The sequence below is a fragment of the Agelaius tricolor genome, unplaced genomic scaffold, assembly GCF_023055355.1.
Source record: "Agelaius tricolor isolate 1412-34295 unplaced genomic scaffold, bAgeTri1.0.p SCAF_33, whole genome shotgun sequence".
NCBI classification, from domain to species: domain Eukaryota; kingdom Metazoa; phylum Chordata; class Aves; order Passeriformes; family Icteridae; genus Agelaius; species Agelaius tricolor.
Window position 1 is genome coordinate 3,362,267 of NW_027269293.1, and position 25,255 is coordinate 3,387,521.

Below are 25,255 nucleotides of genomic sequence, written 5' to 3' on the forward strand. Positions count from 1 at the left end.
TGTTAGTGACAGGCTGTCACATTAAACCCTTTTCTGACCCAGACATGGGGTACTGAGAGGTGTTTTAAGAACTTTTATTCCATTTTCAGTCTCATGTGAGGGGTGAGACAATACAGATGTTATAATTCACACCATCACCATGAGAAGTTAACTATTTCCTAATTACAATACATTATAAACACTTCTTGGCCCATCAGCTTTAGCCACACCATGCTGTAAATGCCTTAAAGCCAATCATCCAAAATTACCCCTCATGGGCCCTACTACAATGCATCTTTCACAGTTCTATTTCTCCAAAGTATCCAGTCTTATTTACAAAACCATCCTTTGAAACTTCCTAGTTCCATTTCTCTCTCAGCAATGTCTGTGCTATTCCCTGGCATTTCTAAGCCAGCATTTCTTATCTCAAGGTTTGACACTGTGTGAGCCTTCTGTCAAACTTGGAGAATTCCCTACAAATCCATTTCCCACATTAGTCCAGCATGTCCTCAGAGCTGTGATGGCTACAGATGAGAACTGACAGGTGTGGGTGAGTTACAGGAAGGATGGAGAGGGACTCTGGAAAAGGACACAAGGAATGGCTTCCACTGCCAGAGGGCAGGGATGGATGGGGTATTGGGAAGGAATTGTTCTCTGGGAGGGTGGGGAAGGGCTGTGATGGAATTTCCAGAGCAGTTGTGGCTGCCTCTGGATCCCTGGCAGTGTCCAAAGCCAGGATGGACAGGGCTTGGAGCAGCCTGGGGCAGTGGAAGGAGCAGCCTGGGGCTGGGATGGAATTCCCAGAGCAGCTGTGGCTGCTCCTGGATTCCTGGCAGTGCCCAAGGCCAGGTTAGGAGCTTGGAGCAGCCTGGGATGGTGGAAGGTGAAATGGGGTGGGATGAGCTTTAAGGTCCCTCCCAACCCAAACCACTCTGGGATTGCCTGATCAGCTCTACAACCACAGAGGGAAATCATACCACTTGTGCTGGCTCAGTTTTCTTCTTAACTGGAGCAAAATTCTCAGGGATCTGAAAAGCACAGAATTATTTCTCCTACAGCACCAAACAGGAGGAGCTTTTTTTTTTCCCCCCCTCTTTCACTACCAACTCCAGCGAGGAAGAAGAGCATCTCCCCCAGCTTTGCCAGGTCAGGATCACCCCCAGGTGCCCATGTTGTACTGCAGGGTGCCCAGGAGCAGGGCAGGATCACCCCCAAGTGCCCATGTTGTACTGCAGGGTGCCCAGGAGCAGGGCAGGATCACCCACAAGTGCCAATGTTGTACTGCAGGGTGCCCAGGAGCAGGGCACAGCCCCCTGGTGCCCATCCCATATTGCAGGATGCCCAGGAGCAGGGCAGGATCACCCCCCTGGTGCCCATCCCGTACCGCAGGATGCCCAGGAGCAGGGCACAGCCCCACAGCGCCGTGCTCCGTGTCCACCACCGCTGGGAGGCGGCTCGGACGATGCCGACATCGGCGGCCCAGGCCAGGTGCTCGCAGGGGTAGTACAGCTGGTTGGCCACGTTGGAAAGCACCGAGAGCCCCCGCACCAGCGCGTCCTCACCCTGCGGGATCGGCACAGAGCGGCACATGGGGCACAGGGGCTGCCCGGAGCACCGGAGCCACCCGGGAGCACCGGAGCCGTTCTCACCTCGGGGCCCAGCCCGTAGCTGCAGCTGTGCCGGAGCATGGCCAGGTCGTCGAAGAGGCGCAGGGCGGTGCGGCAGGAGCTGAGCTGGGCAGAGGCGGCCAGGAGCCCCCCGGGCAGCCCCCCGGGGCCGGGCAGCGCTGCCCCCGCCAGCTGGCAGCCATAGGACAGAGCCCGGACCTGCGGGAACGGCGGTGCTGGAACCGGGGCTGCTCATCCATCTTTCTTTTCCCTTTCCCTTTCCCCTTTCCTTTCCTTTCTCTTCCCATTGTCCTGTGCTCCGGGACTCCCATTCCCGTTTCCATCCCGTCATTTACCGGTAAAACTTGGATTGTTTGTGCCCCCTCCGCCTTCTGTCGTTCCTTTCCACCACCAGCACTTAGGAATCCCTCAGCTGCTTCACTCCCGGTAAAGGTGGGTCGCTACAGTCCTGTCGTTCACCGCCCGGTACCGGAGGGCTCAGACCCCACTCATCGCCCGGTACTGGGGGGTTCAAAGCCCTCACTCCCCGCCCGGTACCGGGGGGCTCAGACCCCTCCTCCCCTCCTCACTCCCCGCCCGGTACCGGGGGGCGCAGACCCCTCCTCCCCTCCTCACTCCCCGCCCGGTACCGGGGGGCGCAGACCCCTCCTCCCCTCCTCACTCACCGCCCGGTCGCGGCCCCGGTGCGTCTCCAGCGCGGCCACGAGCCCCCAGAGCGCGCCTACCGCCATGGCAACACTTCCGGGTGTGAAGTCACGTGCGGGCGCAGGGTACGCCGGGAAGGAGGAGGAGCCGTCGCCATGGCAACGCGGCCTGGCTGCCCCGCGGCCCAGCCGGGCCCTGCCCGGGGATGGTGCCTGTGAAAAATGCGAATTTTATAATTGGCTTTTCGCAAATATTCAAATGAATATTATATGTGTTGTGTCACAAAGTAATGCTGTATTAATTCTCTTAAGTACTGTGGTAAATACTTTTTTAGGTTACAACAAAATGTTAAAATAGAAACGATGCTATGTAAGTTACTTTTTAAAGAAAGGACTCGCAGCGAGACAGCAGCCACAGGACACCTAAATCTTTCAGAGAAAGAGAATTTATTGCCCTCTTATCAGAAGAAACAAACTTCTTCCCACCTTGCTCAGTTAGGATTCAGAGGAAGAAGTTGACACTGACCAGACAGAATCCTGTGTTTGAATGGAATTTATGCATCATGTATGAGGTGTATGAATATACAACAGGCTGTTTTAATATTTGTGAAAAGCCAATCATAAAATACACATTTTTCACACACCCGCTTCAGTGGGTCCAGAGGCTGGGCACAGAGTCACACTCACACTGCTGCTAATTCAAGCTCTAAGAACTACCTGGATATTATCTTTTTATAGCAGAGTATCCCAGAATCAGAATATCCTGAGCTGGATCCCTCAGGGATGATCAGTGCAGCCCCTGTTCCTTCACAGCCACCCCAAGAACCCCACCCTGAGCATCCCTGAGAGCTCCTGGAGCTCTGGCAGCCTTGGCACCATTCCCTGGGGAGCCTGGGCAGTGCCCAGCAGCCTCGAGGGGAAGAACATTTTGAGTAAATCATCCTTTGAGTAATTCAATCTGATTTCATGAAATGGGTTCATGGCACTAAGTAGAGCCACTCCCACCCAAGCTTTTGCTGCTGGACTTGAGATCCTTGTGGGTCCCTGTAGCTATGATATTTTCTGAAAAATATTTTCTTTAAGATTTTTTCCTCTTGAGAAGCTGAGAGGCCTCAGGAACACAATGTAAACAATGATTATCTGCTGCTGTGGAATGCAACAGGTGGATCTGTGATTGGTCTCCTGTGGTTGTTTCTAATTAATGGCCAATCACAGCCCAGCTGGCTCGGACTCTCTGTCCGAGACACAAGCTTTTGTTATTTATTCTTTCTTTTTCTATTCTTAGCCAGCCTTCTGATGAAATCCTTTCTTCTATTCTTTTAGTATAGATTTAATATAATATATATCATAAAATAATAAATGAAGCCTTCTGAAACATGGAGTCACATCCTTGTCTCTTCCCTCATCCTTGGACCCCTGTGAACACTGTCACAGGTCCCTTCCCACCTGGAATATTCAGTGATTCTGGCTGTTCTACACTTGCTGTATCCTCAGATGCTGCAGTTATCCCACCTGATGCACCACATCCTTGTCCCAGTCTCGTGACTCACCTCACTGCAATCTGCTGTCAATCCCTTTGCCACTTCCTTACGTAAAATGAATAAAATGAATTATTTCTGGGACGTGAATCAGTGTCTTGATCTTTCATCATCGCTACATTTGTTTTTAAAAGTTGTTTTACATTTATTTTTGGGAGGAAGGAAAGGATTTTGATCAAAAGCTGGGCTTATGCAACCTCAGGAAGGGATGTGGTTAGAGCTGGTCATGGAAGGCATTAAGAAAATCCTCCTGTGACGCTGCCTCCTGTTTGTCCAGCAGTTCACAGAGAGGTCCCTTCATGCCATGGGTCTGTGTTTAAGCCATTTGATTTGCTAAATGTGGAACAGATCATAGCTGAATTGGTCTTTTCCTTGGCCCTAAACTTCTGGAGCAGCTCCATAACTACCATATGGAGTGATATTCCCATAACTGCCATGTGAATTTCTTCATTTGCCTCCTCACCCTGAGAGTTGTTTACTGTTTGGGCGAGGGTTTTGAGCAAAGTGCTGACAGCAGAACTGGCCTTTTCCTGTCATCAGGGGAAATGCACACACGTATCTGTGACTGCAGAGCTTTCCTGGTGCTGCCTCCTCATTTACTGCCTCGAATTTAATTTTAATTTTGATTCCATCTGTCAGCAGATCAAAGTTCTGTCAGAACCACACCAGCCATGCTGCAAAGGGACTTCCCAAAGATGTGCCACAGCTGGCCCAGCCTTAACAGGCTTGGATTAACCACAGGGGGAGTGGGTTTATACCCAGCAAAGCTCCAGCCTCCCCTTAACTCCCCTTGAAGTGTGCTCCTGAGCTACTTGAGATGGACCAGTGAGCACCAAGCCCTGTCTGCTCCAGCCTCAGGTGGGAGCACAGTCGTAGATGAGAAACATTTTGAAGGGAGAGAAAGGACAGGCAACCAAATCCCTAAGGCAGGGAGCGTTGGAGGGAGGTAGAAGGGACTGAAGTCCCCCACAGAGGGTCAGAGGAGGAAAATGGTCATGGCTAGAGGTGTCCAGGCAGGGTAAACACCTCAGAGAAAGCTGAGCATGTGCCAGGTACCAGAGACAGAGGATGCTGCAGCTGCCCAGGTGGGGTGACCCTGTAGGTGACAACACTCAGATCTTGGGGCTGCCAGGCTCAGTGGTGCCACCTGCCCCTTTCTCAGCCCCATCCCAGGGAGCTGAGAGCTGCTTTGTCTCCTCAGGTGAGATGCTCTGCCCAGGAGGGCACAGAACCTCTGCGGGGCTGAGCAGAGAGGAGAGTTCACACCCAAACCCACAAACCCACTGAAATCCAACAGGCAAACTCCCAAGAGAGCTGTGTCCCCATGGGGACCCTGGAAGGGCCCTGTGTCCCCATGGGGACCCTGGAAGGGCCCTGTCCCCAGAGGAAGGTGATGTCCTCCCTCCTCCAGCGAGTGCTGACGCACTCTGAGCTGCCCACACGGCGTGGGATCTCAGAGCCATCCCTGTGCTCTGCTCTTGGCCCGGCTCTGTGTTGTCACAGGGAACATCTATTTCTCAGATTGAATGAGGACACAAGGAGGTGTTGTGACAGCAAGAATAAACACGAGGAGATTAGCCCAAAGGCGTGGGTGCCACATCCCTCAGCATGGCAGCAGCCACAGAGAGCCTCTGGGCAGGCCCTAGGGTGGAACAGAGCAGGTGAGGAGATCAAACAGAGAGAGAGGCACCACCAGGGCTGCCTGGGGGATGGGATATTCCCTTATGATCTGTTTGGATTTTGGTGTCAAGGCCTGCAACCAAAGGTCAGTGAACAGTAGGCCAGAGAGGCTGTGATGAGCAGGCTGTTTTCCCAGAGGTGAGCCCCGTGTTTTTGTTGAGCTGGTCACTCACATGGGCTTCCTGAGTGCTGAGCTTGCACTAACTCTGTTTGGGGTCTAGGTGTGTTCCAGAGGGATCAGCAGGGGCTGGCCAGCCCTGACCCTTGGGGTTTGAGTGAGCAGGGTGGCTCAGCTGAATTTGAGAAGCTCTTCTCAGCCTTTTCATGCACATGGCTTTGATTCCTCAGGACCCTCTGAGCACAGGGCTGGTGAAGTTTCACAACTGCTTCACTCTGTGTGTGAGCAGTGCCTGGGCCCACGAGCCTCGTGCTTTGCTTTATGGATTGGACTCTTTATTTTTCAGGAATGAGACAATCTCTGCTCCACACGTGCTTCAAAGGAGCCGTGCACTCACATCTTCCAAGTGCACACAGGCACTCCCATCAGTCCCTAAACACCTCCAAACACCTCAGTTGCAACATTTGGTGGAGTAACAGGGACTTGCACCTGCTCCTGCTCTGCCCCATTACTTTGATGTGACCCTGAGGTGGCACTGCCACCTGTGCTGCTGCAGGAACAGCCACGGGGAGAAGTGCTGGAATCACCCTTGGAGGCACCAGCTGGCTGGCAGAGCTGTTGCTGGGAGTCCCTGTGATTATTCACATTCTTTTTCACGTGGATTTTAGTGCAACTTCAGACAAGCAAAGCAAAGCTGGTTTTTGGAGTTTTCTGAGCTCCTCTCCCATTCCAGCAGTGCCCCAGGAATGCCTGAAGCAGGAAGGCCAGGCAAGCTTTCTCTGATTGCCTGCTGTGTGAGATCTGCCAGCACATGATCATCATCATGTATCTCCAACTCCCAGCCAGAAATAGCAAACTTATATTGATAATTCTAAAGTTGATAAATCTGACCCTATATTGATAATTCTGAAGTTGATAAATCTGACCTTATATTAATAATTCTAAAGTTGATAAATCCGACTTTCAAGAGCTAGAAATCCTAGGCTTGTTAACTATGGATACCTGTTACTTCTTTCATTTCCTAAGAGAAAATGGCCCTCATTTAAATGTCACCCCATATCACCCAGTTTATAGCAATATCACTTCTTAGTGTAATCAAATGAAGCTTCTTACATATGACAAACCTCATGCAGATCATTTTAACTGACTTCCAATTCAATTTCCTAAAGGAATTTGTCTCGTCTGTGGCAAGGTATACCCTCAAAAACAGATGATGGCCCTTGTGCCACCCTTGGGACAACTTGCTGGTGGTGTCACCCCTCCCAGCACGTCCCCGTGTCACGTCACCAGTGTCTGTGACTCAGAGATAAGATGGAGGCACGTTTAAAAACACATCCCTCGTCACTACAGGACACGAGTCCGACGCTGAAGCACCCCTGCAAAACAAGGGCTCGGTCCAACCTCCGGGGAGGCCTGCAGCGATAAATTCAGGAATTTTGGCGTAGCCTTTGCTGTTGCTCCTCTCCCTGGGCAGCTCCTGGAGCAGTGAGGGCAGCAGAGATGCAGCTGCCGGGGCGGGTGCGGAGGCTGGAGGTGCAGCTGGAGCACGGGCAGGCCCACGGTGGTGGGGAGCTGCTGCAGGGGCGGGTGCAGCTGGAGCTGCGCGGGGCAATGCGGGTGCGGGCGCTGGAGGTGTGTGCCCGCGGCCTGGCCACCGTGCACTGGCTGGAGAGCCACAGCATCGGCCTCAACATCGTCTACCGCGACTACACCGCCTGCCAGACCTTCCTGTACCGCCGCCGGCAGCTCATCCACGGTAAGGCCGGGGCACATGGCGGGCGGCTGTGCCAGGGTGTGGGGTTGGGATCTCCTTGGGTGGGTCTGTGTGCCAAGGTGTGGGATTGGAGCCCCCTTGGATGGGTCTGTGTGCCAGGGCATGGGGTTGGAATCCCCTTAGGTGTGTCTGTGTGCCAGGACATGGGACTGGAACACTCTTGGATGGGTCTGTGTGCCAGGGCATGGGATTGGAACCCCCTTGGATGAGTCTGTGTGCCAAGGTGTGGGATTGGAACCCTCTTGGGTGTGTCTTGGATGGGTCTGTGTGCCAGGGTGTGGGATTGGAACCCTTTGGATGGGTCTTTGTGCCAGGACATGGGATTGGAACCCCCTTGAGCGGGTCTTGAATGGGTCTGTGTGCCAGGGTGTGGGATTGGAATCCCCTTGGGTGTGTCTGTATGCCAAGGCATGGGACTGGAACCCTCTTGGGTGGGTCTTGGATGGGTCTGTGTGCCAGGTTGTGGGGTTGGGATCTCCTTGAGTGGGTCTGTGTGACAGGTTGTGCGTTTGGGATCTCCTTGGGTGGGTCTGTGTCCCAGGGTGGAGGATTGGGACCCTCTTAGATGGGTCTTTGTGCCAGGACATGGGATTGGAACCCCCTTGAGTGGGTCTTGAATGGGTCTGTGTGCCAGGGTGTGGGATTGGAATCCCCTTGGGTGTGTCTGTATGCCAAGGCATAGGACTGGAATCCCACTGGGTGTGTCTGTATGCCAAGGCATGGGACTGGAACCCTCTTGGGTGAGTCTTGGATGGGTCTGTGTGCCAGGGTGTGGGATTGGAATCCTCTTGGGTGGGTCTGTGTGCCAGGGTGTGGGATTGGCACCCCTCAGGCTGCAGGTGTCCCCTCAGAGGCACCTCTGCCCTGTGGATGTTGCTGACCCACACAGAGCTGCTTGCCCTTCTTCTCACCTTGGCTGAGGGTTGCTCTCTCTGCTGCTGGTTTCCAGGAGGCTGATGGCAAAGCCAGGGCTGGGGAACACCAGGGATTTGTGGCTTTTGTTGTGTTTGCACAGGGGAGAGCAAACACGAGTGTCTGTTCACAAGTGTGGAAAGAGCACTTAGTGCTTCAGCCAATGTTTGTTTTCGGGTCCCTGATGCTGGGGCCGCGTGCCCAGCTGGCACGTTGCTTACATCTGCTGCAGGAGGACAAGCCACTGGCATGCCACAAGCCATTCTTTGTGTGCTTGGGATGAAATGATCCAGAGCTGAGGGATATGGGATGTCTCAACTGTCCATCCACTCATTAACTCTGGCTTTTCTTAGGAACATGCACGTCTTTTATCCTCCCCTCCAATAACAGGGTCACAGCCATCCCTCTGTTGCTTTTCCTCCCTCTTCTGCCTCTTTCCCTGTTTCTCATGGCCTGGTTGCCCTGCCCTGGAGATGGCTGTAGGACTTATGCTGAGGGCATTTCAATGTGTCAGTGGCCAAGTGCAATCCAGAATGGTGCCAGCCCAATCTGGCAAATGTAGATGTTACAGGAATAAACTGGAGGGATGGAAAGAGGACCTGAACTGGCTTGTTGGAGGTTTTCCTGTCTCTGGACTGTACTAGGAAGGTAATTTTCTCTATTTCTGGACCACTGTGCCATGCCATCTGCTCCAAACACCTGCACTGCTCTGGAGTTTGTGTCTTTTGGCAGCAGCTCTTCCATGCTGTGCCTAAGGATGTCCTCTTGGCAGCTGCACCCCTACAAAGTGTCCAAATTACAATTAATCCCTTCTCCAGCAGTGAAGCTCCTGAGCACTTGGTCATGCAGTTCTTGGTCCGTGTCCCATTAGCTCTGAGGTGACAGGGTGAGTTTTATCCCCCATTATCCCAGCAGGGAATGTCTGCAGGGAAGCCACAAGCTGCTGCCAGCACGTTTGGATTCTGCTGCAGGGACTGTGTGCTCCAGGAGCCCCTGGAGCCATCTGGGGAGGGGCACTTGGCCAAGGGCTGCAGGAATTGCAGGAGCTGCTCACAGGCACCCTGCACACCTGCAGCTCAGAGCTGGTGGCTCCTGGCCCTCCCTGTCTGCACAGGGACTGCCTGGGGGGCAGAGAGCCTCACCAGAACTTGGGTTTTATTGTCTCTGTCTGCACACAGATTCCTTTTCTGCCTTGTGAGAGGGACACGTGTGATCACCAGGGTGTTTTATAGGCATAAACAGCAGAGAGGGGCTGTCCTGCAGCCAAAATAACTTCCTTTGGATCCTGCTGTCCCCTGTTCTGTCCCCAACAGCAGCGTGAGGGCCTTCCTGATGTCAGCTGGTGAGAAACGTGCCACCATCCGACAGTCAGGCCCTGTGACTGCTCCTTTCTTGTTGCTTCTCCACGAGATCAGCTGTGTCTGCGTGGTGGTTAAAAAATGCAGGTTTTGTCATGGTAACGAGGCAGTGCAGAGGAGGGAAGCTGGGCACAGATAAGCGCCCTCCCTCCTGCTCTCCCCTCAGCTGAGTTTATCTGCAGTTTCCTGGCAGGGTGGTGAGTGCTGGCACCGGGGTGCTGTGCTGAGAGACAAGAAAAAAGTGTGCAAGAAGGATGTTCAGGCAGGGCCTTTAAACGTGTGTTGTGTAATCATCTGAGAGAGGGAGCAGGGAGAGAGGACGTGATAGGGGGTTAATGGGCAAAGGCAGCACAAGGAGAGCCCTGGACTCCTCTGTGTGAGATGATGAGAGGATAGGAAACATAAATAATTGTTGTACAGTGATCTTTTCTCTCTGAGGATCCTGCAACACTTCCCAAAGGTGTAGTTCCTGCCCTGGTGAGAGGCAAACATCCAGAAGCCATTTTATTTTCATGGAGACATCCAGGAGAGTTCTGGCATCAGGGCTCTCCTTCCTCTGTGGGGTGGCCTCAAGCAGCACCTTAATCCTTGTCCCTGCACAGCAATCCCAAATCTGGCAGGGACGGGGCTGGTTCCTCAGCCTGGCAGCACGTGTTTGTGCCAGGCTCTGCACTGTCCCATCTCACCCCCACACTGGGCTGCTGCCTTCCCCATTTACCTCTGCATTCCCTTCTCGTGTGACTCCGGGCTCGCTGGGGAGAAGCCACCAGGTCGCAGCAGCGTGCCAGGGAAGGGGCAGCCCCCCATGAGCAGGGCAGGCTGTCAGCTCCTGCTGGGAGCAACTCCAGCCTGGCCAGACTCTAGATGGGGCTGAAGAGTTGGAGATGATGCCCTGAGTGCTGTGCCCGGCCTGGCTGGGCTTGCCTTGGGCACCTGAAAGGAAAGTCCTTGGCTGTGCTCCCCACCTGGGGAGGGCAGGAGAGAGGAGAGACCCTGTCTGGGTGTGGGGGTCCCAGAGGGTCAGCGAGGGGCTGCCCTCCCTCCCTCCCTACATGGCACAGCTGAGGGCATCGCGTGCCACGGGAGGGAGGTTTGGTTTGGTTTGCAGGGATCTGCATCCCGTGGGCGAGGGCTGAGTCACAGCCCAGGGGTGTGTGCCGGGAGGAGGAGGAGGAGGAGCAGGCTGCCAAGCAAAGAGAGGGGCCCAGCCAAGGCTCCAGCCCTCTCGAGAGCCTCCCCACCTCTCATGTCACTGCAGGGACAACAGGCACCTTCCCTGAGCTGGTGTCACCAGTGAACTCGTGCTGTGACGTGTCTTCCTTCCTCCTTTCCCTCTCCCTCGGAGCTTTTGCTGTGATTCATGTTTGCCTGTGGCAGCAAATGGCCGTGCACATAAAACAAACCACAGTCCCCTTCCCCTGGGGAGGGAGGCACACAATTCCAGTCCAGCCTTGGAAACAGCTAAAAGCAGTACCAGGCTTCAGCCCAGCTCATTTTTTTAAGAGGCTGTGATCAGCCGAGTTCAGCACAGCAGGTCCTGCCCGGCAAGGCTGGGAGCAACTCAAAAATCCCCAAAACTCAGGCAGCCAAATGCTGAGTAACGTTTTTAATGCCTGTTCTGTCTCATCCCTGGCCTGTGCTGGGGGTGCAGGGCTCTGGTGCTCCACAAACACGACAGCCACCCCCAAAGTGGAAGTTTCTAAGCCTTTTGGGGAGCACAGATTCCTTTCTCCTCCCTTTTACAACATCTCAAGGTGCTGCTGATGGTGATGTTCCCCCTGGGATTCACCAGTTCCCACTTTCCACACTTTCACCCCAGCTGAGCACCAGCATGGAGCTGCTCCTGCCCATGCAGGTGGAATTTATCACTGGGTTTGGGACACCAATCCCAGCAGGATCTGGTGGAAAACTGGCGCTCGCCTGGTTAACAAGCACAGGGAAGAGGATTGCTCACCCTGTCGTTGCACAAGCTGAACCGCAGCCAGTTCTCGGTTTCTTAGAACTGAGTGATGTCCCAGGCATCCCCGCGTGTCAGGAGCCCAGATCCAGCTGTGGCCGGTTCCCAGCCCTGGGAATGGCTCCTGGGGAGGGAAGGATGTGGGTCAGGGTGGGGTGTGGCCCTCAGCTCTGGCCTGGGGGCACTGGAAGGAGAGAGGAATCCCCCCTGACCACAGCCCACGGCTGGGACCCTGGGAATGGGGATTCTGAACAAAGACGGGGTGGGATGGCAGGATTGGAGCTGCAGGGGGAGTTTGAGGGGCAAGGATGGGGATTTTGGGGGGCAAGGATAGGAGCTGGTGAAGGAGCTTGAGGGGCAAGGATGGGATCTGGAAAGGAGTTTTGGGGGACAAGGATGGAGGTGGAGGAGAAGTTTGGGGGACAAGGATGGAAATTAGAGGAGGGCTTGGAGGTCAAGGATGGGGATTTTGAGAGCCAAGGATGGGGATTTTGAGGGGCAAGGTTAGGAGCTGGAAAGGAGTTTTAGGGGGCAAGAATGGGAGCTGGAAGGGGATTTTGAGGGTCAAGAATAGGAGTTGGAAGAGAGTTTTAGGGGGCAAGGATGGAGTTGGAGGGGAATTTTTTTTTGGGGGGGGGCAAGGATAGAGCTGGAAGGGAAATTTGTGGAGCAAGTACAGAAGCTAGAGAAAGGTTTGGGGGCCAAGAATGGGAGCTGGAAGGGGACTTCGAGGGTTAATAGGAGCTGGAAGGGAGTTTTAGGGGAAATTTGCGGGGGGGCAAGGATGGAGCTGTAAAGGAAATTTGTGGAGCATGTACAGAAGCAAGAGAAGGGTTTGGGGGCAAGGATAGGAGCTGCAGGGAGTCTTGGGGGGCACTGCCCGGCCCAGAACAGACAGGGAGTCTCCCCCAAGCACCGGCAGCGCTCGGCCCCTGCCCAGCCCCCGGTGTCCGCGGCAATGTCTCGGTGCGGCCCCGGGATAACTCGGGGAGCCCGGCTGGGACCAGCCCCGGCCCCGCACGGTCGCACTCCGCCAGTAGAGCTCGCAGGGGCCGATCCGCACATGCTCCCTGCCTTGTTTTGCTGAGCCCGGCCCGGCCCGTCCCGCCCCGCCGGGGCCGCCCCCGGCGGCGCCGGCCGCTAAAAGCCGGGCTCAGCCGAGCCGAGCCGGGTTCAGCCGCATCGCGCCGGTCTGGGCTGAGCAGCGCCATGATTTTCGGTCGCCTCAAACGCTTCTCCATCGTGCTGGAGGGTGCGGAGCGGGATGGCCCGGCCGCCTTCAGCCCCGGGCAGGCCGTGTCGGGCCGCGTGGTGCTGGAGCTGGCGGCGGCCGCGCGGCTCGGGGCGCTGCGCCTGAGGGCCATGGGCGCTGCCCGCGTCCACTGGACCGAGTCCCGCAGCGCCGGCTCCAGCACCGCCTACACGCAGAGCTACAGCGACCAGGTGGAGTTTCTGAGCCACCGAGACACGCTGATGGCACCGCCAGGTACGGCAGCCCCTGCCCCGGGGGGAGCTCCGGGCGCGGCGCCCCTCAGGCGGGTGAGGGCAGCGGGCACCGCAGGGGCTGGGACAGCGCGGCTGTGGGGCAGCCTGGGCTGCTGCGGGCTCCAGACACCCCAGCCGGCTGAAATTGGGGTGCATGGTACCCCAAAACTGCAGCGATTCGGGTGCAGGGGACAGCTTGGCTGCTGCGGGCTCCAGACACCCCCGCCGGCTGAAATCGGGGTGCATGGCACCCCAAAACTGCAGCGATTCGGGTGCAGGGGACAGCTTGGCTGCTGGGGGCTCCAGACACCCCCGCCGGCTGAAATCGGGGTGCATGGCACCCCAGAACTGCAGGGATCTGGGTTTCAGCCTGGCTGCTGAGTGCATGATACACGAACAAGCTGAAATTTGGGTGCCTTAGGGACTGAGCGCTCTGTGGAGGTCCCCGCAGACCCTTCACGTTCTGGTGCACCCCGAAATCTTGGGGTGCACAGCTGGATGATGCCGCTGTGGAGGGCACCTCGGTTGGGGACAATGCTCCTCCTTTTCTCTGAGCTGTTCATGGCAGGGAGGCAGCGTTGGAAAAGTGTGGAGGTTCAGGAGCTTGTTTTGAGCAGCCTTAATGAACCCTTCAGCTCTGGGGTGTAAACTCTTGAGGGGCATGGGGGCTTGGCTGGCCACTCTCTGTCCAGCTGGGCATCTTGGGCTCCCGCTCCAAAGCTGTGGGGTGAGGTGGCTGAAGGTGAGGGTGAAGCAGAGCCCACCTGGGGAAGCTGCCCAGCTCTTCAAGGAGGTGCCCCTGGGCCGTGCCTGTCTGCAGACACATGGAATGCAGACAGTGCCCAGCTCTTGTGTCACAGCTGCTGCAGCCCAGCCCTGGCAGAAACTCTGCTGTGCCCTCGTGCTGCTCCTTGCTGGGTGCTGCACACCTCTGTGACCTGCCTGGTGAGGAGGTTCTGTAGGAGGGAGCTAATCCTCCTCGATCTGTTTTGCCCACAGACAATGGTGAGGCCACTGTCCTGCAGGCAGGAAAGCACGAGTTCCCCTTCACCTTCCAGCTCCCTGAGTAAGTTGGCATTTTTGGGGGGAGAGGGCATCTTGAAAATCAGGGTTTTTTGAGCAAAACCCTTCTAAAATTGCTTGTTGCTCATGCCCAGGACCCTGGCCACCTCCTTTGAGGGGAAGCATGGCAGTGTGCGCTACTGGGTGAAGGCCAAGCTGCACAGACCCTGGTCAACAGTGAAGAAAGCAAAGAAGGAGTTCACTGTGATTGAACCCATCGACATAAACACCCCTGCACTGCTGGTGAGCTCCCCCTGCTCCACCCCAGGGCTCTGACATCCAAAACTTACCCAAGGAAGCCCACAGGGAAGGTGTCTGCCTCCCCTTCAGCATCACAATGCAGGCCTGGTTTCCAGAGGGAATGTTTCCCCCCCTGTAACTTGTGCCCTCCAGCCTTACCTGGGCTGGGCAGAGGTTAGCTGTGCCTCTTTGGTTATGGAAACTTTAATGCATTGCAACAGCTTCTTGCATCAGATACCTGAGAAGTTGCTGATGCTCCCTGGCAGGTTCTTGGTGCCAGGGAGGTGATTGCTGTGAGTTTCATCCTTAGTTACTAAATAGCGAAAATATTTCCCTTTCTCCAGGCTCCCCAGGCAGGTGCTAAGGAGAAACTTGCTCGTGCCTGGTACTGCAACCGTGGCCAGGTGTCTGTGACTGCCAAGATTGACCGAAAAGGCTACACCCCAGGTGAGACCAGGTGCTGGGGCCCTTGGCCACCCTCAGTAGCCCAGAGGAGGGGCTTTGGTTCACTGTGAGCTGCCAGGAAATCAGAGAGCTCTAGTGTGGGCAGCATCCTTGGGATGCTCCTCCTGGATGAACCCACATGCCTGCCCTGTCAGACAGCGTGGCCAACCCTCTGTGGGCCTGTGCAGCAATTCCTCGAGGCAGGACTGGGCCGTGCCTCCCCTCCTCCAACAAATGTCCGTCTGTCTTGGCAGGTGAGGTCATCCCCATCTTTGCTGAGATCGACAACTGCACCAGCCGGGCCGTGGTGCCCAAGGCCGCCATCATCCAGACCCAGACCTTCATCGCCCGGGGCACCAAGAAGCAGAAGAAGTCAGTGGTGACCAGCATCACTGGGGACCCCATTCCAGCCGGGAAGAGGGAGGTGTGGCACGGCCGGGCACTGAAGATCCCGCCCGTGGGGCCGTCCATCCTCCAGTGCCGCATCATCCAGGTGGAATATTCCCTGAAGGTGAGGGAGCTCTGCAGGGGTCCCCTCCTGCCCCTCCAGACTGGGAAAGCAGCACCAAGCTGAGCTTCCCTGCTCTTCCCTGTCTTGGCAGGTTTGTGTGGACATTCCTGGGACGTCCAAGCTGCTCCTTGAACTGCCTCTGGTCATTGGGACCATCCCACTGCATCCCTTCGGGAGCCGCACCTCCAGTGTCAGCAGCCAGTACAGCGTCAACCTGGACTGGCTCAGCGCCATCCCAGAGCAGCTGGAGGGTGAGCATCTCCTTCTCCCTGGGGTAAACCCCCTGGTCAGGAGAGTGGGACACAAAGTTCTCAACTGGGCCAGTTTGGCTTTTTTTTTTTTAACCTAATTTTTTGGTCGTGGTGCTCGATCTCCTGGGTTCCTTCCTTAGGGAACTGAGAGGCTTTGGGAAACAGTGGGTTTGAAGCCCTTTTATCTGCATGTCCCCTATTTATGGAGAGTGTTTGCTATTCCCTGATGGTTCTCCTTTCTCTTCAGCCCCCCCTGAGTACTCAGCAGTGGTGTCCAGCCCAGAGGCCGAGCAGAGCCTGGCTCCTCCGTGCCGCAGCGAGCTCGGGGACATCCTGGAGGGTCCCTTCTTCGCCTACATCCAGGAATTCCGCTTCCGACCGCCCCCGCTCTACTCGGAGGTGATTCATCCCTCTGGGCTGGGAGGCTGCTGGAGGCTGGCATGTGCCACTGCTCAGGTTTTTGACTGTGGCCTTGGCTCTGCAGGTGGATCCCAACCCCGCGTCAGACGGCATCCGCCCGCGCTGCATGACCTGCTGAGAGAGGCGCTCCGGCTGCGTGCGGCAGCGTGACGATCCCTGGGGATGGCAGCTTGCAGCCTCACAGCACTGGGGTCTGGAAACGGGCACGTGCCACCCCGACCCTGCTCACAGCTCTTGGCCACTCCTGTCGTCACTGTCCCCGGGCCCAGAGCCAGCGCGGGGCCGTGGCCCCGGCACGGGTAGGAGAACACGAGGAGCCGGGCGGGACGCGCAGGGTTCAGAACTGCCCTGGGATTTTGGGGTTAGAACAGGGAATTCAAACCCAGATTGCTCTCCCCTTGCCTGCAGTGCCGTGCTCTGAAAACTTCTGTCAGCTCCTGGTGTGGAGAACAGGAGCTTGGAGGCGTTTCTCAGGATTACTGGAGAATGTTTGTTTGGATGGTGCTCAGGGTTGGGCCCTGGGGTGATGCAGGTGCAGCCCTTTGCCTGTGGCTCACCAGGACTGCAGGTCCCCAAGGCAGTGAAAGGTCCTTTCCTGGCTGGATGAAATAGAGGGCTCAGCCACTGCTGATAATCTTTGCCACAAGCCTGTGGGTACCTGTGGGGGGAATGGTTTGAGCCATTTAACCAAACTCTAAAGGCTTCCAAGGGCTGATACAAGGACTTGGGGGATGAATTTATGATCTCTGGCAGTGTTTTGGTGCTGTTTGCTAAGAACAGGAAAGCTGGTTTGTGGGTATCAGCACCAAACTTGCACAGTGTGCTGGTGCCTCCCCCAAGATGGGGCTGAAACCAACCCTCAAACTGTGGTACCAGCACAGGGGGCTGGAGCTGTGCCTGGTGGCCAAGGAAGAGAGAGGGAAGCCCAGTGTAAGGCTGGTGGCAGCTACAGGTGCTGATGGGAAGTGTGAAGTTGGGATAAATCCTTCAGGGCTGGGAGTCCTTGAGGTGTCAGAGGCCCACAGCAGCAACCTGTGCTCACTGGGTGGGAACCAGTGTGGTAAGGGTGAGCTGGATGTTGTGGTCAGGAGCCCAGGGGCTGACCCTGCTCACTGCAGGAAGACCTGAGCAGAGTTTAGGGGCTGAGGACCTTTGCATTCCCTCACTGAGACAATCTCTGGCCATGCACAACCAATGCCAGTGTGCCTTGGGCTCTGTGCTGGGGTTGCTCAGATGAGTCTTTTCTATCTGTGAACACTTTTGTAATGACCACTCTTTGTCTCTACTCTTTTTGTACAACTTTTTGGTGGGGAGTTTTTTGTCTGAAATAAATTCTTTAAACCAAACTGTTGCCTGGATAGTTTTCTGTTCTTCTTGTTGGCTGCAGCCATGCTGTGGCTGTTGGGATTGGGGAGCGCTCCCTGCCCTCTCTTCAGTGTCCAGCTCTACCCTGTGCCCAGTCCTGCACTGGGATTAACTGAATCACTCAAGGTTTGGTCCCTTGAGCCTCCAGCTCCTCCACATCTGGGCGGTTTGAGCACTTTTCCCCTTACCTGGGATGCAGAGCTGCAAGCAAACCTGTTGTGTTTTTCCACACTTGCTTCCTGTTTATGTCCAGGCTCTGGGAGCACAGACACATTCTCCTCCATCCTGGAATCCTGGCAGGGACCCAGCAGGTCCAGCTGGGAGCTGGGACACTCCTGCATTGGCTCAGCCAGTCCCAAGGAGGGTTGGGATCCAGCCCCATGCTGTGCTGGCTGGGAAGAGCAGGGAGGCTCCTTCACCTGCCTCTTTGGGCTGGAATTTGGGTTTTTGCAGCATTTCTGTGCTCCACATCTCTGCTGGGCATGGCAAATCTTGGTGTATGCAAGGCAGGGTTTGAATCAGGGCTTTAATTTTCTCTTCCATGGATTGTGCTGCTTAAAAATGCTGCCACTGGAATGTGATTTCCCCTCCCCACTTTTATTTATTTTTTTTGTTTGCTGAGCTGCTCAGCCCCGCAGCTGCATCAGAGCACGTGCTCCTGCCCTGGGCCAGAGGAGAGAACTTGTCCCTGTGTTTGCCTGTGAGAACCTGGTGCTCCTGAAACCTTTATTCAAATCTGCTTTTTATTTGGCATCCCTGGTGCTCTGATTAATTTTCCCTGGGGGAGGATTAACCAGCCTCGCAGGGAATTTGTTTGCATCCCTGTTTGGGGGGATCGTGTCTGGATCTGCCGCTGGCAGCAGCAGTGCCCGCTGTGCTGTGGCCTCTTGGGGCCTTTTTTGGTGACATCAAAGGCGACACGAAGCACAGCACTCCACCCCCAGGTGAAGATGGCCCCGAAGGCAGCCCTGTGACCAGGCTGCTCCCAGCCTGCCACAAGGGAGCCATTCTGTGCCATCAGGGGGCTGCTGGTCAGCCCCGGATCATCTGCCCCGGCTGCACAAGGGGCTGTTTATTCCCCTGGCCCGAGGGGGAGGCGAGTGCCCAGCCCCCCGTGCCTGTCCTGCCGTGTCTTTCTGTGAAACTGCGTCACACGGTGACGGGGACAGGCCAGCAGGGCCGGTGGGCAGCGCTCCCGGTGCCCGTGTGGCAGCGATGTCTCCGCCAGGGATTCTTGTCAACGCCTCCAGGCTCTGCTCGTACAGTCGGGCAGTGGCGCAGCGAGGCTGGGGGGCCATGGCCAAGCTGGGGATCCTGCCAGGAAAGGGCTGCGCTCCTGAATCCTGAATTTTGGAGGGGCTAAAAATACCTCGTCTGGACGTTTAGAGCCAGGGCACGGTGCGGACCCTTCCAGGCAGCGCTTTCACAACTGCTGGCAGCGCTGCCGGTGCTCCCTCCAGCCTTCTGCTGTTTATCTGCCCCGGCTCCAAAGTCCCGATTGAGCAGCCCGGGCTGATCCAGGTTTATTGGCACGGGGGGCTGGGGCTCCCCGGGGGGCTGCTGAGCCGGAACGGCCCCGTGGCAGCACCGGGACCCGACCCCGGCCGGGAGGCGCGTGATGCAATTACAGTGCCGGGATTATTTATAGCTCTTGGCCCCGTGCGCTGGAAAATGCTGCCCAGACCATCCGTCAGAACCTGCTCCTTGCGAGGGGCACGGAACCCCAGCCCCAGCCCCTGCTCTGCTCCTCTAGCCTGTCAGTTTTCCCTTCCAGTCCCAAAATTGTAGGGGACTGAAATCCCAAAATTCCGGGAGACTGAAATCCCAAAATTCCGGGAGACTGAAATCCCAAAATTCCCCCGCAGGGCTGCTGGGAACCCCCTCCCCAGTGCATCCCGCGGCTCTGCGGGGACACCCCGATCCTGCAGCCCCTTTCTGCAGCATTTTGGGGCTCCCCCTTCCCCCAGCCCGTCCCCGGAGGGTGCTCGGTGCCATCACGGTGGCCCAGCCGGCAGCTGAGGCTGCTGTCCGGTGACCGGGGCTCGGTGGCGGGGGGACAGTGACACGCCAAGCCTGTGGCCGTCCCGGCGCTGCCAGGGACAGAATGTGCCGGGGCTGGCGCAGCCCTGCGAGGGCCGGGATTAACTGAGCCGCTGCTGCCTCCGGCCCGGGCTCCCGTCCAGCTCCCAAAACAAGCACCGCCTTCCCCCATCGCAGCTGGGCTGAGCCCTGCGGGGTGCAGCTCACCCCAGAACTGCCCAGGGGCACCCACCGGGGGCTGATCTGTTTGCACGGGGACGATAAATCCACTTTGGCTGGAGTGGATGCCCCCTCTTGTCCCTGCGCTGGGGTCGGGGTTCAGGCACTGCCCCAATTCAGCATCAGGGATGCTGGGCTGGCAGCAGGAGGCTCAGGAGCACTGGGACCTGCCCAGCCCGGGTTTCAGGGGACTGCACAGACCCCGGCAGCACCAGGCCTTGCTTTGGGTTCGCTCCAGGGCTGAGCCTTGCCCTGGCAGCACCTTTGGGGTCGGGGCCTCTGAGGTTCCCCTCCGTGCGGCTCTGCCAGGGCTCGGGGAGGCAGCCGCGCACCCCGACATGCCGGGGCGGCATCGCGGCCGCCCTCCGCCCGCTGACTCAGCCGCTGTTTGCCGGAGCTGCTCCCGCCCACGGAAACCGCAGGCAAAGTCCCCGCATCCCAGCACCGGGGCTTTTCCCGCCGGCTCGACAGGAATCGCAGCTTTTTCCCAGCCTGGTGCGGGCAGAGAGCCCCTCCAGCTGCGGGGAAAAGCTGCAGAGAAACGGCAGGATTTTTTTTTATTATTCCAAACCGGTTTTTTTAATGCCAAAACCGGGGTCTGGAGTGGCCTGGTGGCCGTGCTGCACGTGCCACATGTCCCCTGTGAGCATGGTGCCAGCAGCGTGGTGACATCACCGGGACACTCCACAAACCCCGATGGTGGCCGGTGCTGCCGGTGTTGTCTTTGCAGCAAACCGCCACTTTTATTCACTATATCAAAACCAACCCCTTGTTTTCTTTGGGTCTGAGCCCTCATTTGGGGTCCCTCGCTGTTGGCACTGCCCGGCCCCTTGCACAGTCACTCCTTGCTCCCTCCCTTCCTCGGGCAATGGAAAATTTTTGTGACTTTTTGACTTTCCTCCAGTTGTTTGGGAGCGAGGAAGGGGCCGGTGCCGCGCACAAACATGTCTATGTATAAACACTGGGGACCGTGCCAGGGATGGAGCCGCCGGCACCGGACCCTCCCCACGGAGCCGGGTGTCCCCTCTCCTGCCGGGACCCCAGCGTGGCGTTCCATGCTCGGTGACCCAGAGCCGTCCCCGTGGGGACGCAAATATTTTGGCTTTGTTAAAAAAAAACAACAATAACAACACTTAAAGATAAAAAAATCCCCCCTCCGGGGTCATCCAGCGGCGGCACGTGATGTGTTGGCACACAAACAGGGAGCTTGGGGACAGCACCCGCCCAGCTGGGGACGGGGCTCGGCTCCCACGCCACGCGCGGGTGGCACGGCCGTGCCCTGTGCCAGCGATGTGGCACCGTGGACTTTGCTCCCAGCGCTGCTCCACGCCCAGGCTGGGGCTGCCGTCACTCCCAGGAGCCGCTTCACAAACCCCAGAGGAGTCTCCGTGCAGCCCCGGGTGGGCTGCCAGGGCCAGGGGGATGTGGCACGGTGACATCCCCATGCTGTGTCCAGGGGGATGTGGCACGGTGACATCCCACGCTGTGTCCAGGGGGATGTGGCACGGTGACATCCTCTGCCATGCCCAGGTAGATGTGGCACAGTGACATGTCCCTGCTATGCCCAGGGGGATGTGGCACGGTGACATCCCACGCTGTGTCCAGGGGGATGTGGCACTGTGACATCCTCTGCCATGCCCAGGGGGATATGGCACTGTGACATCCCCACACCCTGTCTGATGTTGCACGGTGACATCCCCACGCTGTGTCCAGGGGGACGTGGCACAGTGACATTCCCCTCCATGGCCAGGGGCATGTGGCATGGTGACACCTCCCGTTGTGCCCAGGGGGATGTGGCACACTGACACCCCACGCCCTGACCCCGCAGGTAAAACCTTGTTCGTGTGGCACCAGGGGCACCACAGTCGCTGCTCTGGGGGTCAGTGGGGACACAGCTGTCCCCACCTGAGAGGCCAGGAGTGCGTGGCTGTCACCCTCACTGTCCCTGTCACCTCAGCCGTGCCGGGACAGCCTTGTCAAACCCCACGCCTCTGATCCTTCCTCCCACGCCCAACCTTATTTAAACTCTCCAGAAATCGGGTTGTGCTCCTTTTTTCTTCCCTATCACCCTGCAAGAAGCAGCAAATTCGAGCTGATTTCAACAACAAACAAAAAACCCAACTCATCCCAAGCTCGTTTTGTGGGGAGAAGGCTCCAACCAGCTCACAGGGATTGCCCACACACTGCAAGGAGCCCCCTCCCCATTTCCCAACCACCTGAAGGCGGTTATCTCTAAATTCGAGGGGTTATCTATAAATTCACGGGGTTATGTGAGCAGGGAGGGGGATTTTCCTGCCGAGCAGCTGTGTAAATGCCGCCGCATCCCGGCGCAGCGATGGAGCAGCGATAGCCCGGGGGTTCGGGCTGGCTGCAGGTGGCTGTGCCGGGCAGTGCCGGTGCGGAGGGCGGCTGTGGTGCTGCGGACAGACCCGGAGGGGCTCCAGCCGGTTCCCTCCGCTTTCCCGGCGGTTTTGGCGTGTGAAAAAACGAGGGAGAGTGAATCTGCCTGCGAAGAGCTGGTAAACACCCTGCGAGAGGATCTGCGAGAAGGGGGGGTTTGCTCTTGGTCCTGTTTATCTCTGCAAAGCTGGGCTGGAGGCTCGCTGGGATGAGACAGATGGGGGAGACTGCTGGAAAAGGCAGATTTTTGGGGGGGCTCGCTGGTTATCGAGCTGTCCTTAGCTCAACTCTGGCCGTCTGCTTGAGCAAAATATGTTTATGCTGTGAAACCTCCGGCCGGCCCCGCTGCCAAGGGGGCAGGGAGGGAACGCGTGTGCGATAAGGGCGCAGCGTCCTCCCCTTCCCGATCACCCGATACCCGGGGCCGTCCGCCTCCCGTCACCCTGAGTTTATGATTTCTTTTACTACAATTGTAAAGTTTCCGTTGAAATTAAAAAAAAAAAAAAAAAAAAAAAAACAAAACAACAAAAAACCCAAAACCCAAGAAAATAAAATAAAAATATCCCGTAATTCAATAGCGGCTGCCAAAGCCTGGAAAGCTCCGGCCGTGCCAGGGGCTGAGCTGGCCCTGCGAGCAGCCATCCGAGAACATTGAAACTGCAGGAAAGCAAACGCTTCCTGCCATGGGAGAAGATGGTTTTGGTTTATTTAACCACTTCTCCCGGCTGGCATGCTGCGGCTCGCAGGGGTTTTCACTGATCTGAGCATCCCCTAGGGCAGCTCCGAGCCCCTCTGGGTGCGGGGAGAAGATCAAATATTCACTTTCGCTGCTGTTTCAAGTCGTTTTCCGTGGCCGGGTTTGGAAATAGCCGCGGCCCGGGTGAGGCTGCTGCAGCTGACGTGAGCAGGAAAGAGCCGGGGCGGCCCCGGGGCCTGTTTGCGAAGCAGAACCGAGTGGTTGTTGTTGTTGTTGTGACACCGAACTGGTTGCAAAACGCCGCCGCTGAAACCCCCGTGACTTTCAAAACAAGCTGAGCCCAGCTGCGGCCGGCGGCTCTCTGTCCACATGTGTCTGTCCGTCTGTCCAGCTGCGGGCCCTGCAGCCCCTTCCCCCGCTGGGATGCCTCTACCAGCAATGCTTGGGGTTATTTTCTGGGAGAGAGAAGAATCCCAGAAGCATTTTTTAGGGAGGAAAAGCCCCAGTTCCCCAGCAGCAGAAGTTTCCTACCACTGAGCTGGATATCCAGCCCAGGGGGGCTTTGCAGTGCTTGGGGGTGGATGAGATGAGCTGTCTGCAGCCTTTGGATTCTGCTTCAAATAAAATAATTTAAAAAAAACAACCCAGGGATCAGTTTGTTTGCTTAGGGATTAAGTCACCTAATCTGCCTGGCAGCGGGTGGCATTGTGGAGGTGGTGGCAGTGGTGGCATTTTGCCCAGCAAATAATCCTGCCCCTGGCCATGGCTGGTGGTCAGGCTGGGCTCAAACTTCTCCCTGACATCAGCTCTTCTCCAGGATGGGGTCTGGGGAGCAGAAAATGGTGCTGGGTGCAGGGAAGGGGTTGGGAGAGGGGTGTATGGATGAGGGAAGGGGCTGGGGAAGGGAGGGATGAATGAGGGAGGGGGTTGCAGGGTTGTGACCTTCTCCTCTGCCCCTGTTAAAGCCAGACTGTGGCTCCACAGAGCTGTTTCCCCGAGGCTGGAAAACAGGTTAGACTTCTCAACCTGGGAGCAAAACAACTTAATCTGGTGTTCAATTATCAGTCTGGGCCTGCAGGGATGGACCTCTGCTCCTGCAGGGGCTCAGACACCCCAAGAGCTGATGTTGATGGGGCCTCAGCAAACCCCTCTGGGTATTTTGTGTTCTATCTCTGAGATCACATCCCCCAAAATCAAGAGGAAATGGCTTCAAGTCACACCAGGGAAGAAATTGGGAGAAATTTCTTCATGGAAATGGTTGTCAAGCACTGGCACAGGCTGTCCTGGGCAGCAGTGGAGTCACCAGCCCTGGAGGGATTGAAAAGCTGTGTGGCTGTGGCACTTGGGGACATAGGTTAGTGCTGGATCAGTAGCTGGACCTGATGATCTCAGAGGGCTTTTCCAGCCTTAATGATCCTGTGATTCTATAAAATCTGGGAGCCAAGAGCAAATCCCCAGGCTGCCCCCACCTCCCTGCAGCTCCTTCCCCAGCTGCCTCCTTGGGATGCAGTGCTGAATTTTCCACTCCACAGGAGCAAGTGGAGCCAGGTCAGTCCATGTGCACGTGTCCCTAGTGCCATTTCCTTTTGGGGACACAGCACAGGGACCCTGTGAGAACAGGGAGAAAAGGGTTTTTCCCTTTTAGGGCAGGGATGCTTGTGCTAGCAAATGACATTGTCACCAGTGGTGTGTGTGGCACTGCTGGCTGTGAACAGGGCACCCCATGGAGTGATTTTGGGGTGGATGCATCCTAATGGCACTGGGCTGACCCTTGTTTTCCCTGCTGGGATGGATTTTGGCTGCTTATCCCAGAGCTGTCCTGGAAAGAGTCCCCTGTTGGTGTAATGAGCTGTGCTCTGGCTGTGGGTGGCAGTGGCTCCTGCCAGGCCTAACCAATGCCCTGTGGCACGTCTGGGTGCTGTGCTGAGTAGAGGAGCTGGCAAAGTCACATCCTGCCTGCAAAAGCTGGCCTTGGGTCACCAAGCTCAGTGTGGCACCTGGGCACTCATTTGGGAACCAGTCCTGTGAAATTTAAACTTAATTAGCAAGTCCTGAGCTGCTTTCTAGCACTAATTGGCAAGCCTGGCTTGATTAGCTTTCCCTGGCACGTCCATGGCTCCACGTGGCACCGTGTTCCTGGCAGAGCACTGCCCAGCTTGGGACACTTGTGGGGAAAAATGCACGGGGCCACTGGTGGGGACAGAGCCATTGGTGGGGACAGAGCCATAGGTGGGGACAGGGCCATGGGTGGGGACAGGGCCATCCCTGAAGGGTCAGAGGGGATGTGAGTGGCACCATGGATGGATGGGACCCCACGGGGGGGGTCTCGTGTCCCCTCCCTGCCCAGGGTGTTTTTGATGCAGCAGCCAGGCCTGGCTGTCCTGCTGTGACCTCGTTCCATGGCTGCAATGATTAACTGGCACGGCTGGCCCCGAGCCTGGCCGTGTGTTTACTGCTGCCACCCGAGCGTGCTGAGCCGCCAGTGACCCTCGGCGCTTCTCCTCTTCGCTCTGACCCCCAAAACCCGCTGTAA

The 25,255-nt window shown here is 56.8% G+C and overlaps 2 protein-coding genes across 7 annotated transcripts in view; one reads left to right on the forward strand and one right to left on the reverse strand.

Moving 5' to 3' along the window:
• Window positions 1-25,255, reverse strand: part of PEX11G (peroxisomal biogenesis factor 11 gamma) — a 37,342-nt gene that overhangs the window by 1,039 nt on the left and 11,048 nt on the right. For 2 of the 5 annotated variants that reach the window (XM_071452105.1, XM_071452103.1), the window contains exons 1-5: window positions 2,896-3,065; window positions 2,273-2,464; window positions 1,629-1,805; window positions 1,262-1,542; window positions 957-1,007 (exon numbers count right to left, since the gene is read on the reverse strand). In XM_071452105.1, the coding sequence (XP_071308206.1) occupies window positions 957-1,007; window positions 1,262-1,542; window positions 1,629-1,805; window positions 2,273-2,338 (575 nt within the window). In that variant the 5' untranslated portion in view covers window positions 2,339-2,464; window positions 2,896-3,065. Of the gene's footprint in view, window positions 1-956; window positions 1,008-1,261; window positions 1,543-1,628; window positions 1,806-2,272; window positions 2,465-2,895; window positions 3,066-25,255 lie in introns of those variants that run through there. The other 3 variants (XM_071452107.1, XM_071452106.1, XM_071452104.1) reach the window with 2 other exon arrangements.
• On the forward strand, window positions 6,947-17,347 carry ARRDC2 (arrestin domain containing 2). Of its 2 annotated transcripts, none has more exons than XM_071451610.1 (8): window positions 6,947-7,343; window positions 14,073-14,139; window positions 14,231-14,378; window positions 14,720-14,822; window positions 15,074-15,330; window positions 15,422-15,581; window positions 15,829-15,980; window positions 16,066-17,347. In XM_071451610.1, the coding sequence occupies exons 1-8, from the start codon at window positions 7,088-7,090 to the stop codon at window positions 16,117-16,119; spliced, it is 1,197 nt and encodes a 398-aa protein (XP_071307711.1). In that variant the 5' UTR covers window positions 6,947-7,087; the 3' UTR covers window positions 16,120-17,347. The 2 variants fall into 2 exon arrangements, with proteins under 2 accessions (XP_071307711.1, XP_071307710.1); XM_071451609.1 differs by lacking the exon at window positions 6,947-7,343 and adding an exon at window positions 11,941-13,074.